Source organism: Helianthus annuus, chromosome 11 (assembly GCF_002127325.2).
Source record: "Helianthus annuus cultivar XRQ/B chromosome 11, HanXRQr2.0-SUNRISE, whole genome shotgun sequence".
Taxonomy (NCBI): domain Eukaryota; kingdom Viridiplantae; phylum Streptophyta; class Magnoliopsida; order Asterales; family Asteraceae; genus Helianthus; species Helianthus annuus.
The window spans coordinates 128,860,292-128,876,674 of NC_035443.2; the positions used below are offsets into that span (position 1 = coordinate 128,860,292).

At 34.7% G+C, this 16,383-nt stretch overlaps 1 protein-coding gene and 1 long non-coding RNA gene across 4 annotated transcripts; both read right to left on the minus strand.

The window, feature by feature from the left end:
• Positions 1-3,005: 3,005 nt before the first annotated feature.
• LOC110888354 lies at positions 3,006-3,691 on the minus strand. Its single transcript, XM_022135884.2, has one exon. It carries the CDS (start codon positions 3,674-3,676, stop codon positions 3,110-3,112), a length of 567 nt encoding a protein of 188 aa, XP_021991576.2. The 5' UTR covers positions 3,677-3,691; the 3' UTR covers positions 3,006-3,109.
• A 3,455-nt stretch (positions 3,692-7,146) lies between these two features.
• On the minus strand, positions 7,147-10,400 carry LOC110890422. 3 transcript variants are annotated; one of them, XR_004873174.1, is made up of 2 exons: positions 10,066-10,400; positions 7,147-8,775 (listed from the first exon to the last, which is right to left on the minus strand). It is a non-coding gene; the product is annotated as an uncharacterized LOC110890422 (long non-coding RNA). The 3 variants fall into 3 exon arrangements; XR_002564486.2 differs by lacking the exon at positions 7,147-8,775 and adding an exon at positions 8,990-9,227; XR_002564487.1 differs by lacking the exon at positions 7,147-8,775 and adding an exon at positions 9,259-9,548.
• Positions 10,401-16,383: the final 5,983 nt, after the last annotated feature.

The window sequence follows — 16,383 nt, forward strand, 5'->3', positions numbered from 1 at the left end:
CCGACCCTTGCTCAAATCGCCCAGATATGCTCCTTGCGGACCGTAAGCTATGACCCTTACGGTCCGTAACCGATGGTCTGAGGACAAAAATCATGCAAACTTCCAAAATTTGACCATGCAATTGTGTAGTGACGGATTCTCATGCATGCTTTGCAGTAGGGGACCATGCGGGCAGGCTTTTGCATGCCTTGCATGAACTTTCTCACTTGGGATCCTAATGGCAAGGTTTGAAACGACGGAATTTCCAAGAATACATCTTGGATTCTCTTGAGGGTTGGACATGAACTAAATTTCAAGTGAAATTCTTTTAAAATCCAAAGTTTATTTGCCGAAGGTTGTAGCAAGAATTTATATAATCCTATTTCTCATCTGTAAATGGAAATTTTATTTATTTAGGAACAATCCGGATAATATATTCGATGCTTATCAAATGATTTAGGGATCTTGGGATTTATCACTTGGGTCGCTCAGAGGTATTTTAATAACATGTCGCCCTTGGGTCGTTCAGAGGTATTTTAATAATATGACGCCCTTTTTAAATCCTACCATACATTCTTATTTGATCCGGGTTCCTGACACGTTTGTCTCACATGACACGTGTCTTTATTTTATTGGACACGAATTTTCGAGGTGTTACAATATCCGTCTGTATTATATTTTGAACATTCGGACGTTATTATTTGTAATAGTATTTTAAATCCAAGACTTTCGCTATGCTATTTGTGTATTTGATATCAATCTCGTCATGTACCCCATCCGGGCCCACCGGGAAATATCAGGGTGTGACATTTATACATAGAGAAAACCCATAGGTAATCATTTAATATTTCTTGGGATACGATACGATGTAATACGATACGATACTATAGGATACCATACAACACCCGTATAAGCCTATTGGTGTAGTATAGGTCCCTTATAGGCCCCTTATAGGCCTATAGATGTGGTTTAGGTCCCCCTATATGCCTATAGTTGTGGTTTAGGTCCCGTATAGGCCTATAGGTGTGGTTTAGGTCCCGTATAATCCTATAGGCATATACAAGACCTATAGGGAACCTATTCGAGACTTATACTACAATATACGATACGATACTATACGATACAATATAACACCCGTAAAGGCCTATAGGTATAGTATAGGTCTCGTATAGTACTATTGGTGTGGTTTAGGTCCCGTGTAGGCCTATAGGCATATGCAAGACCTATAGGGAACCTATATGAGACTTATACTATACACTATACAACATGATACGATGCAATACGATACTATAGGATACTATAGAACACCCGTATAGGCCTATAGGTGTAGTATAGGTCCCGTATAGGTCTATAGGCATATACAAGACCTATAGGGAACCTGTACAAGACTTAAACTATACACTATACGATATGACACGATGCAATACGATACGATACGATACGATATTATAGGATACCATAGAACACACGTATATAGGTGTGGTATAGGTCACGTATAGGCCTATAGTTATATACAAGACCTATATGAGACTTATACGAGGTTTATACGAGACTTATACTATACGATACGATACTTAAAAATGTTTTTTAAAGTACTTATTATAGAACTTTGCTAAAACGATAAATAATGAATAAAATTGTTTTCTAATAAAAATACACCCTTTATATACGTTGCCTATAGGCCTATACACGATGTATATAAAGGTCAAATAGATAATTCTACCACAGGTTTTGGGTTAAAAAAAACTACCCTTTATATACGTTGCGTATAGACCTATACACAGCATATATAAAGGGTCAAAAAGACAATGTTACCCCTGTTTTGGGCTGCGTATAGCCCCCAATCCAGGGGTAAAATGGTCTTTTTTACTATACATTGTGTATAGCCCTGTATGTAGTATATGTCACGTATAGGTGTAGTATCGTATAGTATAAGTCCCGTATAAGCCTCATATAGAACTATAGATGTAGTATCGTAGGCATTTATACAAAACCTATAATATACGAGACTTATACTACACTATACGATACGATACGATACGATACTATACTATACAATACAATACGATATAACACCCGTATAGGCCTATAGGTGTAGTATAGGTCTCGTATAGTATTATAGGTGTGGTTTAGGTCCCGTATAGACCTATAGGCATATACAAGACCTATAGGGAACCTGTACGAGACTTATACTATAGGTGTGGTTTAGTATGGAAACGGTGTAATATATTCAAACCGTACCCGGGTATTTCAAAATAATTAACATTGTAAAATTTAAAATTGCTATAATATTTTAATTTAAATGGTATAGTATGGAAACACGGTAGAATATATTTGAACCATTCCCGAGTAATTTAATAAAATTAACGGTATAAAAATCTTAAACGGTATAATATTCGAACCGCACCGATACTTGGTATAATAGTTTAATTTAAACGAAATAGTATTGAAACGTTATAATATATTCGAACTGTACCCGGATATTTCAAAATATTTAACGGTTTTAATTTAAACGGTATAATATGGAAACGGTATAATATATTCAATTCGAACCGTACACAAGTATTTAAAAATAATTAACGGTATGATATTTGAGCGTTTATAGTATTCGAACCGCACTAGACGTGGTATAATAATTTAATTTAGACGATAACAATATATTATATTCGAACCGTATATATGTTTTTCAAAAAAAAATTTAACGGTATATAATATTAGTGGTATAACATTAACGGTTATATATTTTATGCGATTTAATGTTGGAAGTGGGTGAGAATTTATACCACAAATACATCAAAATAACCAAACAAAATTCTGATGGGTTATATACGCTGCGTGTAGCTCTATACACAGCGTATATAAACCCTGGTTGTCTGTGCCAATGACTGCTGGGCAGGCTCTGAATTTCATGCCACTTGTGCGTTGCGTATAGCTCTATACGCAACGTATATGTGTAACCCTATACGCTGTGTATAGCTCTATATGCAACGTATATAAACCATAAGTGTACAATTTGACAGCCTTGGTGTGTGAATAGTTTCAGCCTTTAATAATTCTTATTTTTAAAGTCACTCTACATATTACAATATTTTCACTCATGAAACTCGATGTTACGGAACAAAATAAAAATCTAAAACTTAACTTTTGATTTGCAAATTGAAGTTACATTTCTTTCGAGAACATGAAGAGAAATATCACAAGAACTATAAGTTGTAGCCTTCTTTTTGAAGATTTTCAAAGCTGTTGCTTTCCCTTTTAATGTTGTTGTTGAAGTAAAATTCAAAGTATCGGTACCCATATCCTTCGAAAAGTTTGGATTTGTAACCAAACTCTTAATGATCACCAACACGGTCGTGCCAACATTGTGTTGTCCTCGAGCCGGGATTGTGTCTGCCATGACTGGTGCCACAGCCACCACATCTCCATGATAAGTCACATAGCTTGTACTGTTTTCATACTTAAATCCACCATAATTCGGGTTGTCTATACCGACGGTTATCCCTAACGTGAAATTTGTATCTGTAAGATCAAAAACATTTGTTGAAAACGATTCGAGTGTGAGACTTTGAGTCGTGATTTTGGGTTGTTTGGGCTTGAAAAGAGTGAAGTAGAGTGTGATTGCAGTGACTATGATGATTATCAAAAGAACAGCAGTCACAACACAACATATTATCAAGGGTCTTCGAGTTTTAGCCATGATTATATGTTTATTTTTCATTTTTTATTTTTGCTAAACTCTGTATATATATGGGATTGTAAGATCACATTGTACAGTCAGAACATGTTTGGAAAGAGGCAAAGAATGTGATGGTTACAAAGTTGGGAAAGTTTTTCTTGTTCAAAGGATGTTGTCAAGGAGATGAAAACAATGAAACATATTTCATTGTTTGTGTTCTTTTTGGTTGTACATATATACATTCGAATCAAAATGCCTTCGGTGTCGTCTCAACTTGAAGGTTCTTGTCGGTGTTAATCAATCTATTAAGTTGTTAAAAACACTTAAAAGCAAATATTTTGAAAAACTATGAACCTTACACGTACATAATAGAGGGACACTTAACCCTCTACCCTAAGTTCTACTGATCTTCTTGCGTCACGTCACCTAGACCATCTATTACCCTATTTATTGGTGTCATTTAGACCGGGTTAACCTCTTTCTTTCTTTTTTTTAGACAAAATTGCAGAAAACAACTTTTATGTTTACCCCAAACTGCACTTTATACATTTCACTATGAAATCCGCCAAAACCAACCTTTACGTTCATGTTTTGTTACAAATCACAACCTTTACACCTAACCTAGTCAAAAAAGTCAGTTAAGTTGCCCCACGTGCGATGCACGTGAGGGCATATCTGTCTTTTCCTTTAGCCCCTTTTACAATTAATATTATATTACAACAAGACCAAAAAATAACCAACTATAAACCAGATAAGTCTTCCTACGTTCTGATTCATCTTCTTTAGCTTTCAATTTGTCCAACAGGATTACATTCACAGCTTCAATTTCTTGTTTTGCAGCTTCCATCTCTTGCATTGCATTCATTTGAGGTTAGCTTCGATCCACCCATCCAAGAAATGATCGACACCTAAAATTAGAGCATGAGTATAATCTTCTGCCTGGATTTTTTCGAGTTGTTGAAGTTAGAATTATGCCCTCCCCACCACATCTGCAGTAGATCGTCGGCATGAATAATATTTTAGAGTTGTTGATGCAAACCTAGGGTTTACGAATTGGGGGGAATCTCTGATATTTAGGTTAGTAATTGGGGGTAGTTGAAGGAAATAAATAAAAGGGTTTAAATATAATATTAATTGTAAAAGGGGCCAAAGGAAAAGACAGATATGCCCTCACGTGCATCGCACGTGGGGCAACTTAACTGACTTTTTTGACTACGTTAGGTGTAAAGGTTGTGATTTGTAACAAAACATGAACGTAAATGTTGGTTTTGGCGGATTTCATAGTGAAAGGTATAAAGTGCAGTTTGGGGTAAACATAAAGGTTGTTTTCTGTAATTTTGTCTTTTTTTATTTACAAATATAAATAATTATTCCTAGAAATTATAAAATCAATACACTTCTTAATAATTAAGAGAAACGGCTAAAATGGTCCCCGAAGTTTGGTCACTTTTGTCACATTAGTCCAAAACTCAATTCTTTTGAATTTGAGTCCCTGTGGTTTCAATTTTGTTGCCATTTTTATCCAAAATCAAAATCTGGTCCGATTTTTCAGTTAACATCCAACTTTTTTGTCTTTTTCATCCTGTTAATGAAGGGCAAAATAGTCTTTTAACGTTTTATTATAACAAATTAAAAAAATCTGACCATTTTACCTTCATTGAAAGAGAGGAAAAAGACAAAAAAAAAATAAAAAAAATAAATAAAAAAACTGGATATTAACTGGAAAATCTGATCAGATTTTGCTTTTGGATGAAAATGACAACAAAATTGAAACCATAGAGACTCAGATTCAAAAGGTTTGAGTTTTGGACTAAAGTGACAAAAGTGACCAAACCTCAGGGACCATTTTGGCAGTTTACTCAATAACTAAACATCCAACACAACATTAAAACTAAAAATGCGACACCACATGAAATATGAATAAAAAACATAGATAAACTACTCCGAGTCCAACTCCTCAAGATGCAATGTGTTCCGTGAGATCATGCCGAAGCCGCAAGGATGTTTTCGTCAAAAACTAGTTCGACGGGCAGACCTCTAATGTGGACCGGTGATATTGCATGACCCTCATCCTTCAAGATCATGTTGTGCATTATCATGCACGCATAGACAATGCTCATATTCATATCTACCATCATATCCTGCAATGATCGATTAAGTATACCCCATTTCCTTTTTAGTACCCTACACGAGTGCTCCGCATCCTTTATCGCTGCCTCTTGCGCTCTCTTGAATCTCTTTTCCTTTGGATCAGCGGGATAACTTTATACTTTGATAAACGTTGACCAAGTAGGGTAGATACCATTAGTAAGGTAATATCCGCGTTTGTATGTGTGCCCCTTTAAAATAAACGAACACTGCGACGTGGTTCTATTTCGTTGGATGGTAAAAACTGAGATTGTTGGAGAACATTGATGTCCTTTAATGATCCGGGCGAAACAAAAAAGACATGCCAAAACCATAAATCTTGTGACGCAATCGCTTCTAGCATGATCGTAGGATATCAGTGGTCACCCCTCATATAATCTCCTCGCAACTCCTTAGGACACGTTCTTCAATTAAAATGTGTGTAGTAAATGCTACCTATCATACCTGGAAGGTGGCATCTCTCTTCGTGTACTTGGTACAAGCATACAGTTTCGTGGCTTGTCGGACTTCGTAAAAGCTCTTCGCCATATAATCTAATCACGCCTCATGCTATTACAAAAAATAAAATACAAGCATTCATGCGAAATCCTCTCGGCCATATATAAATATTCATTGTATCGTCTCGTCTAGAGGATTACCGGTTGCTAGTTGTTTAACTATGGATGTGCATTTTAGTTTAACTGTGGATGTGCATTTTTGCATGGGTAAACCTCTTTTTCGTCCGCCCACTCGAAACCACTCAAAATTTGCCTCTATGGAAGCCATTATTTTTAAAAAATAGACATTTCGACATTCGAAACCTTTGTTTGAATATACCTTCATTGTATTTGGGCTCGTTGAAAAAATAATCTTCAAATAAAACATTGTGACCTTTATCACGATCACGCCTCACTATTCTTTTTGTAAATGTTCATGTCTTCTAATTCGGTTCACTCGGCGACATCCACAATATATTGTAGATTACTATTGTCTGATAATAAAAAAACTCAGGATTACGAAGGATAGAGTGTAAAACTCGTCGGACATGATGTAAAAATATTGTGGGTGAGTTAATGTATGGAGAGTATTCGAGACTTGTGATGTTAAAATTTTGTGATTATTGTGTGAGTTGATTATGGTTTTATAGTGTTTAAAAAGGTAAAATTATAAAACATTTTCGACCGTTCAATGGTCACCTACATCGATCCACACACACATTTCCATCGGTAACATGTTAGACCAAATCCAATCCGCCCACCTCTACCCTCACCACTGGTAGCGGTGTTTGGGAGCGGGTAGGGGTTACCCTCCTTTGTAGCCGTTAGTGACCCGCGGGTTCCCCTAATATTATATTTTATGTAATATTAGCCAAAATTTAAAAACATCACCTTACAACTCAATTGTCCTTAAGTACACATGTCTTGTATTCGTACAGTCATCATGTAGGACAACACTTTTACACATTTATAAAAAAAAAAAAAAAAAAAACTTGTTTTCCCATACTCTTCCTCAACTCATACCACTCACCCCTCTTATTCTTTTCTTGACACTGACCATTCTCCTCATATTTTCTATAATCTAAATACACACCACACCCACTCATGATTCAGCCACTAATATTCCACCTAACCCAACACATACACCCACTGCCATACCCGTTTCTAACACACTATCCCCTACTTCGTCCCCTATACCCTTCCCACCAAACACTCCTGTCCCACTGTAACACACTTATACCAACCCAACCTAGCCACCATACATCCTCCTCCCAGTACTAAAATGGCATACTTGCTATTATATGTTGACGACATCATTTTGACAGCATCTGATACTTCTTTACTCCGTCACTTTATCAAGTTGATGTCACATAAATTGCAATGAATGACCTTGGTTGTTTGCACCAGTTTCTTGGCATACAGGTTCGTTCTCAACATGGTGGACTCTTTTATCTCAACAATCTTATGTCGATGACATACTTGCTAGAGCAAATATGCAAAATTGCAAACCAAGTGCCACTCCCGCTGATACACACAACAAACTTAGTGCAAACACCGGTGCACTCCTTCCTGATGGTTCTCTTTATAGAAGCCTCGTTTGTGCTCTTCAACATTTGACCATAACACGACCCGATATCGCCTACTTCGTGCAGCAAGTGTGTTTATTCATGCATACCCCTAGAGAACCCCATTTTAAGTTCCTCAAACGCAAGTGTGTTTATTCATGCATACCCCTAGAGAACCCCATTTTAAGTTCCTCAAACGCATCTTAAGGTATCTAAAAGGAACTCTTGACTAAGGGTTGCATCTAAGTCCCTCCGATTCAGTTACTCTTATGACATATTCAGACGCCGATTGGGGGTTGTCCTGACACTCGAAGACAACCTCGGGATATTGTGTGTTTTTTTAGATCTCATGGGCTTCAAAACGTCAACCTACTATTTCAAGATCTAGTGCCGAGGCAGAATATAAAGGCGTCGCCAATGCCTTCGAAATCTACTTCTGGAACTTCATGTGCCTATTACCAAAGCATCAATAATCTATTGTGATAACATTTCATCCATGCATCTTGCTCAAAACCCGGTGCAACATCATCGTAAAAAGCATGTCGAGATTGACATCCACTTCGTCCAGGAAAAGGTTCGACTCGGTTTGGTTCGGGTTCTTTATGCCAGTATGCACAGACATCTTTACTAAAGACCTACCCCAACATCTGTTTAATCATTTCAAATCCAGTCTTTGCATTAGATCTGCTCACCCTGCGACTGAGGGAGGTTGTTAGGCCGGAGGGTACGGAGGGCTCCATCGTGCCACATCACCGCCTATAGCGCCCCCCTTGGTGCCACCATCCACACCAAGCAAGTTAAACCGGGGCGCCATTGATGGGGCTTTATCATGGTAACGAGGAAGAAGGGCTTTATCAGGTGGGGCCCACATCTTTGCAGCTAATAAACCTTTTTTTTTAATTTTGTTTAATAGGGGGCGTTATCCCACACCCTGCAAGTTAAGAGAAGGCATGATAAAGCCCCTTGGCTGATGTGGATCATAGGTGGTGCTGATGGGCTTTATCCCACACCCAATAGCCTTAACGATACACATGTTGATACACATATTGTATTTAATGTAATTATGTATTTCCTTGTATAGCCACTGATTGTTAGGAGTTTTCGTTAAGTTCTTGCTTATTTATTTTGACTTTGTATCCTCCGTATCTCAATCAATAAAATTCCCTTTTAATCACACGTAATAGATTAAAGAACAAACAAATTTGGATCATTATTCAATGACTAGTTTTGGGTGGGGTTGTTTATTACATTTGGAAGGAACGAAGCTTTCAGCTCTTGCAAAATAAAGCTCCAACTAATCACTACAAAGAATTCTGGCAATAGCGGCGACTTTTGTTCATAAAGTTCATAAAGCTCTTTCAAACAGCGAAGTTCATAAAGTTTCTGTATGGAACAACGAAGTTAAGAACATATGTAACTGAAACAACGATGTTCTTTATAAAGTTATTGTTTCAAACAGTGATGTCTTTGAAGTAGTTTATGAAACATCGATGTTTATAACATATGCTGTTGAAACAGGGATGTTCTTGTAAAGTTACTGATTTAAACAGCGATGTTTAAGACAAAAAGAATGTTAGCAGTGTTCTTCAGCTTTTGCAGAAAGTTGGTTTGAACATCGCTGTTTGATTCAGCGACGTACCTATGTTTACTCACAATTTCTAAACCCACCTAGAATCACTCATGTTTACTCTGAACCACCTACATCTGCAAAAAAAAAAAAAAAAAAAAAAAAAAAAAAAAAAAAAAAAATCATGTTTTCACGCAGATTCGGTAAAAAAAACATTACCCAATTTCAAGCCGGTCAAACCTAAACCAAACCAGTACCCTATTTCAAACCAGTCAAACCCGAGCCCCCTAAAAAGCCAGGTCAGATCCCGAACCTATTTCACCAAAAACCGGGTTTGACTTTTTCTTTGAGCTAACCCCACAATGTTTCAACTGAACCAGTTTAAGCCAAAAACCCGATTTGTGCACCTCTACTTCTCCTAATCTAAACTTCTCTTAGGTACCTACTGGAAATACATCTACTGCCATGTATAAATAGCCTAACCCAACCCTTGTGTTCTGAAAAAAAGCCCAACCCAACCCGCACCAAGACCTGCAACCCTAACCATACTTGTATTTGACTAAAAAACAGTCAAACATCATGAAATCAACAACAGATCTATTCAAATTACTAACATAACAACTGAAATTACAAAGCAATTTGGAATATTCGTACCGTTTTCGAAGTGGCGTCGGAGAATCAGGCGAGATGGAGGTGCTCCGGCAGAGTGAAGGCGGTGCGGCACTCCGGCAGACTCAAGGTTTTGCTAGGGCGATGTGTGCAGATTTCATCTTGGTGGGAAAGAGGGAAAATGCCGCTAAAACAGGATGTGAGCCTTTTTAGACATGTTTTATTCAGGGATAAACCCTAGCCCTTCGATTAGTTAAGCAAACAACGGCCCAGATCAATTGCAAATCCCTTGTTCCGGATCAAGACTTTTAGCGGCGTCGCCGCTAAAAGTGGTAGTTTCTTGTAGATATTAGTGAATTGTAATTTGTGTTCATTGATTCCCAAAACTATTCGTTAAAGATTAATGCGATTAAATAAGTATTTTCTTTTACTGAATTGGATTAGTTCTAATTCGGTTTGGGCTTGTTTTTGGGCTTTGGCATGTTGTGGAGTTTTGATGCTCATTTGAAAAAGAGGGCCACTTCTATGGAAATGGATCGTGATGTTCTCAATCAATTGGATTATTTCTAATTTGGTTTGAGCTTGTTTTTGGGCTTTGGCAGATTCGTGCGAATCGGCCTTTAATGCTTGCCAGCTACTCTTTTTTTCTTGCGTTAGGCTTTTTATTAGGGCAGCTTTGGGCTTTGTCTATATGTTTAGATTATGTTTTTAGATGTAGGACCTTTGGGCCTAGTGTTTTTCAACCCGTAACATTAGACGTAAAAACGTTGAACCACACATGCGTGTTGCAATGCGTTAACTCACAAAATTTAAACCGAAACATTAAATATCATCGTAAAGAAAGAATTACAAAGTCAACGCCATAAAAAACCCACATGGTAAAAGAAAATAATAAAACTAAAAAAGTTTAACTCAAATAATAATAATAATAATAATAATAATAATAATAATAATAATAATAATAATAATAATAATAATAATAATAATAATAATAATAATAATAATAATAAGAGTTAATTACATAGTTAGTCCATGTGGTTTGCACAAAATAACATACTTAGGTACTAATAGTTTAAAATTACCTTCTAGGGTATTAACTTTTCATTTTGTAATGTTTGGACATATTAACTTCTAGGGTATTAACATAGTTAGTCCATGTGGTTTACACAAATTAACATACTTAAGTACTAATAGAATGTGATTTTAAACCTAAAAATAACGTTGATACCTCCAAACGTTACAAAATGAAAAGTTAATATCCTAGAATGTGGTTTTAAACTATTAGTACCTAAATATGTTACTTTTTGCAAACCACATGTACTAACTATGTATAGTAGTAGTGGTGGTGGTGATGGTGGTTAACGAGAATGCATCAACAAAGAAATAAAATTGAGTCAACAAAGCATCGACCCAAGAAAAATAAAAGCAAAGTAGATTTAAATAATGAAGAATAATATAACAAAGTCACACACATATCTCTATACATACAGAGAAGGTGATGGGGTTAAACTATGAAAAACTTTAGGTTAAAAATAAAAAAAAAAATCAAATGGGTTAAAATGAAGAAGATAAAACCTTTGGGTTATCAATGAAAAATCAATATTTTTTTGAAAAGCTCTCTATGCATGAAGTATAACAACATGAAGCACTACAATGTTTGAAAATTATAGTTTGAAAATTATTAAATTATGTAACTTTAAAATTTAAATATATGGACTTGAGTTGCATCTTAAAAGGATGGTTGTTTTTGGATAAATTTATTAGTATGATAAATGTAGTTATTATTCTTCTTGTATTTTAAATATATTAAATAAATAAATTATTTATTAAGCAAGAAAATCGTTCCCTCCACCCTCGTTATGAAAATACTTTAAACCTAAAAATAACGTTAATACCTCCAAAAGTTACAAAATGAAAAATTAATATCCTAGAATGTGATTTTAAACTATTAGTACCTAAGTATGTTACTTTTTGCAAACCACATGTACTAACTATGTATAGTAGTGGTAGTGGTGATGGTAGTTAACGAGAATGCATCAACAAAGAATAAAATTGAGTCAACAAAGCATCGACCCAAGAAAAATAAAAGCTAAGTAGATTTAAATAATGAAGAATAATATAACAAAGTCACACACATATCTCTATACATACAGAGAAGGTGATGGGGTTAAACTATGAAAAACTTTAGGTTAAAAAAAAATCAAATCGGTTAAAATGAAGAAGATAAAACCTTTGGGTTATCAATAAAAAATCAATATTTTTTTGAAAAGCTCCCTATGCATGAAGTATAACAACATGAAGCACTACAATGTTTGAAAATTATAGTTTGAAAATTATTAAATTATATAACTTTAAAATTTAAATATATGGACTTGAGTTGCATCTTAAAAGGATGGTTGTTTTTGGATAAATTTATTAGTATGATAAATGTAGTTATTATTCTTCTTGTATTTTAAATATATTAAATAAATAAATTATTTGTTAAGCAAGAAAATCGTTCCCTCCACCCTCGTTATGAAAATACTCGATATATGTTTCAATTATTAAGATATAATATCAATAAGAAAATCGTTCCCTCCACCTTTGTTATGAAAATGCTCAATATTTGTTTCAATTATTAAGATATAATTTCTTACCTAATAATTAATATAAATAAATAATAAGATAATTTATGAAACTTTATCCGTAATTTGTTAAATGTTTGAAACAAATATTAAATTAAACAATAATTATCTACAATTAAGTACGAGTATATGGTCTAGAATAATAACCTACTAATTAATATAAATAAATAAAAATAATTTATGGAACTTTATCCGTAATTTCTTAAATGTTTGGAACATATATTAAATTTAATAATTTAAATTAAATAATAATTATCTACAATTAAGTAATAGTAGATGGTCTAGAATAATGACAAATATTCTTTTATTGGTTTATTTTTTTATATAGTATAGATGTACAAAAGAAAAATATATACTAGTATTTCATTATAGTTCTCAAGACACTTATTTATTTATTATTAAAAGTAAAATTAGATTTTAAGATTTAGAAGGTCAAAATATTCGGTTTACAGTTCTCAAGACACTTATTTATTTATTATTTGGAAACCGTTGTTGGGCAATAACAGATGTTGGCAACAGTCATTACCTAAAACAGAACTTATGAGAACAGACAATACCTTTCAGCAGTGGATGAAGTTTTAGCCAAACAGATGCTTAAAAAACAGTTGTTTTCATCAGACTTTTAAAGATTTTTGACAAATTTTTTAAAAAGAGCTATTTTTTAAGAATGGACTTTTGATGTCCTGAAGACATTATAATGCTTTCATCATCAGCAGACGATAATTTCAAGCAGATATCAATTTTAACAGCCCTTTACAATAGCAGATATTAACTCTAACAACTGTTGATGCTAAAATTAGTAAAAATAAAATGCTCCACAAAGATTAATAGAATTAAAATTTATGTATGACATATGAGGATAGATCAACAATTACATCGAGTACTACACAAAGAAATTTAATAATCTAACAGAAAAAATTAAGAAATTTTAGCTTCAACTCCATCGAGTACTTAACCTCTCTATGTATATCTTTGAGCATCGCCATGAACTCAAAGTCTCTATCACCGCACTCTATATCACTGACAACGCAAAACACCAAACTCCAAGTTTCTGGACACCCGGTCTCTCGTAAACAGTCCAAGATGCAGTCCATCAAAACACCTCGTCAGCTCTTGAAGAGTAGCCCTATCCTCATATACCTGATCCTCAAACTTGGTTGATAAAACGATACTTTAAATCATCAGAGTCTGCAGAAGGGTATGATGAAATTTTAACTTGTATATTTCTTCAACTCTGATGTAAAAGAAGGATATTATAGTAGTAAAACGTGATGAAAAACAGGTAAATAGACAATCATATTATATAGTGAAATAGCTAACAGCCCAAAGGCTGATGATTAGACTGATTCAAAACATCAAGAATTGTGTTTTAAAAAACCTGTCCTCTCAAAAAACAAAGTTGGAACACAACTGGCCTAACGAAGAACTAATATATAAAATCGACATCATCAGTGATAATAAATACAAGAAAACCTAGAGCAGCATCAGATTGCTTCATTCAGTCCTCCACTCTCCTACATCAGACTTGTAACGCCCAGATTTCCTAATCCGAAAAAGTAATATTATCATACTATTATTTAACAAAATTCGGGCGTGACCCGTTCGTATTATGAACAATTCCCTGTAAGACCAACTTGTAAGAACTTAAATACGACACAACGGAAAATATGAGCCCTAAAATTTCTCTATAATTTAAACACAATACATACATGAAGACCCAATTTCAAAATATTAATCATTTGCTAAAAGGAAATGTTTACATTTACTTTCACATGTTAAAACATTACATAATTAAAACTACGTGATTGTTCTTCCGTACAATCCTTGCTCTTGACTCGATCTTCAATCCTTCTATTCTTCATGATGATGCTAAGTCCGCGCAACCTGCATTCACCACATACATCTGCATTGATTAGATTTGGTGACGTCATTCCTAAACTAAACATACGTAATCGATGACCAGTCCGCGTTCCTTCTTCCCATACTAATCCTAACAAATATGCTTTCCGCGTACATTCATGCATTCCAATTCCTTAACCTCGATAAGGACATTAATAGAGTACCTACATTCTCATTTCATACTCAAGACACCGAATTAGTACCTTAATACTCAACTTATTTAAGCTATACAAACACATACACAAGATTTCGCTCATTCATGCACAATAAATCCTACTTCATGTATAAGTACCTACCCGCGTATGTTTATACACATCTCATACCCACATACATTCATGCAAACATACTTACGTACATATATACTTACATAAATACATAAATACATTCATACATACATACTAACTCTTACATACCACTTACATAATTCCCTACGAATTACTTACGGATCCTAATTACAAACCTCCATGTAATAAGACATGTACGAACAAACTTATATACATACTCACACCTATTCATGATTATTATAAGTTAAGCCTATTGGAATGAAGTTAAATCTATACATACATACCCACATACTTAATTCATTACCCCGCATACTCGCTCACACAACATAAACGCTTTTTAAATGTCTTTCGGGTATGTTTCGGATCTTAAGAATGAGTTACGTACTCACCCGTAACTTACCAAGCCATTTGGTAGGGTTGAGGAACATTATAAAAACTTAACGAGGCTTGGAATGGGTTCACGGGGTCTGAATTCGAAGAAAAACGAAGAATTTCATAAACTTTTTATTTTGTATCTGACCTCCACCGTAAGCTACGGTAGCTACCGTAGCTTACGGTGGCCATGAAATCCTTACGGTGACAACCTACTGCCATACGGTCGAAAAATGGCTTCAGCACCTACCGTAACTTATGCTGGCTACCGTAAGTTATGCTAGCGCCCAGATCAGCTTTCCAATTTAATACCCAAACTCGCATAACTTGCTCGTTTTGCATCCGTTTAACTTGAAACTTGTTTCTAATTGTTCATGAAACATTTCCCTACCTAATTAACTAAAAATGCATACCTTCAGGTCCTTAAACTTTATAAATTACATTACCGTTACACGACTCATGCATATATGTTCGACCCGTTTGATTTCGCCATACACTTTTCGTTACCTTGTGAACTATTAACAACTTATTACGACTTCCCTTTCCATTTACTTACCTTCTCAATCATTCCTACAAGACTCCTAACCTTCATAAATAGACTTTAATTATATACTAAGAAGTGAGGTTCGGAACTCACTTACCTTGTGCATCCGTGTTCGTAACCGCTTCCTTGCCTCATCTTGACCCATTTGCCTTCCATGCTCATGCGATACCTATCCTTTCATGCCATCATTCCCATGATATTATTAGTATATATTTTCATTCCATATCAACATCCATTTTAAATTCATAGTTACATTGACTTTTCTTAATCAATCATTCATCAACGTGCATAAGACACGAATCGGCAATCACATTGTTCCACATCTATAAAATCTAATTCCTCATTATACATAGCACATAATTAGTCTAGCATATAGCATATGATTCCTCATAAACTATCATTCATATTCGTAAATCTAACCATGTTATTAACTTATTCGTTAACTTTACAGAAAGTCAACGATCAAGCATACAAACTCCCAACTTAGTAACTTATGTCCATATTGATGTAGTAGGCCATAATATCGATACCATATATATATATATATATTTCATACTCGATCAATTAGTTACACCATACATATGTATAAACAATTCCTTACAACTAACGCTTTCATCGTCCTAAAATTTCAACCACATTC

Bases quoted from the DNA above. Each gene is read 5' to 3' on its own strand.
- LOC110888354 (XM_022135884.2), bottom strand. From the start codon at position 3,676: ATGGCTAAAACTCGAAGACCCTTGATAATATGTTGTGTTGTGACTGCT.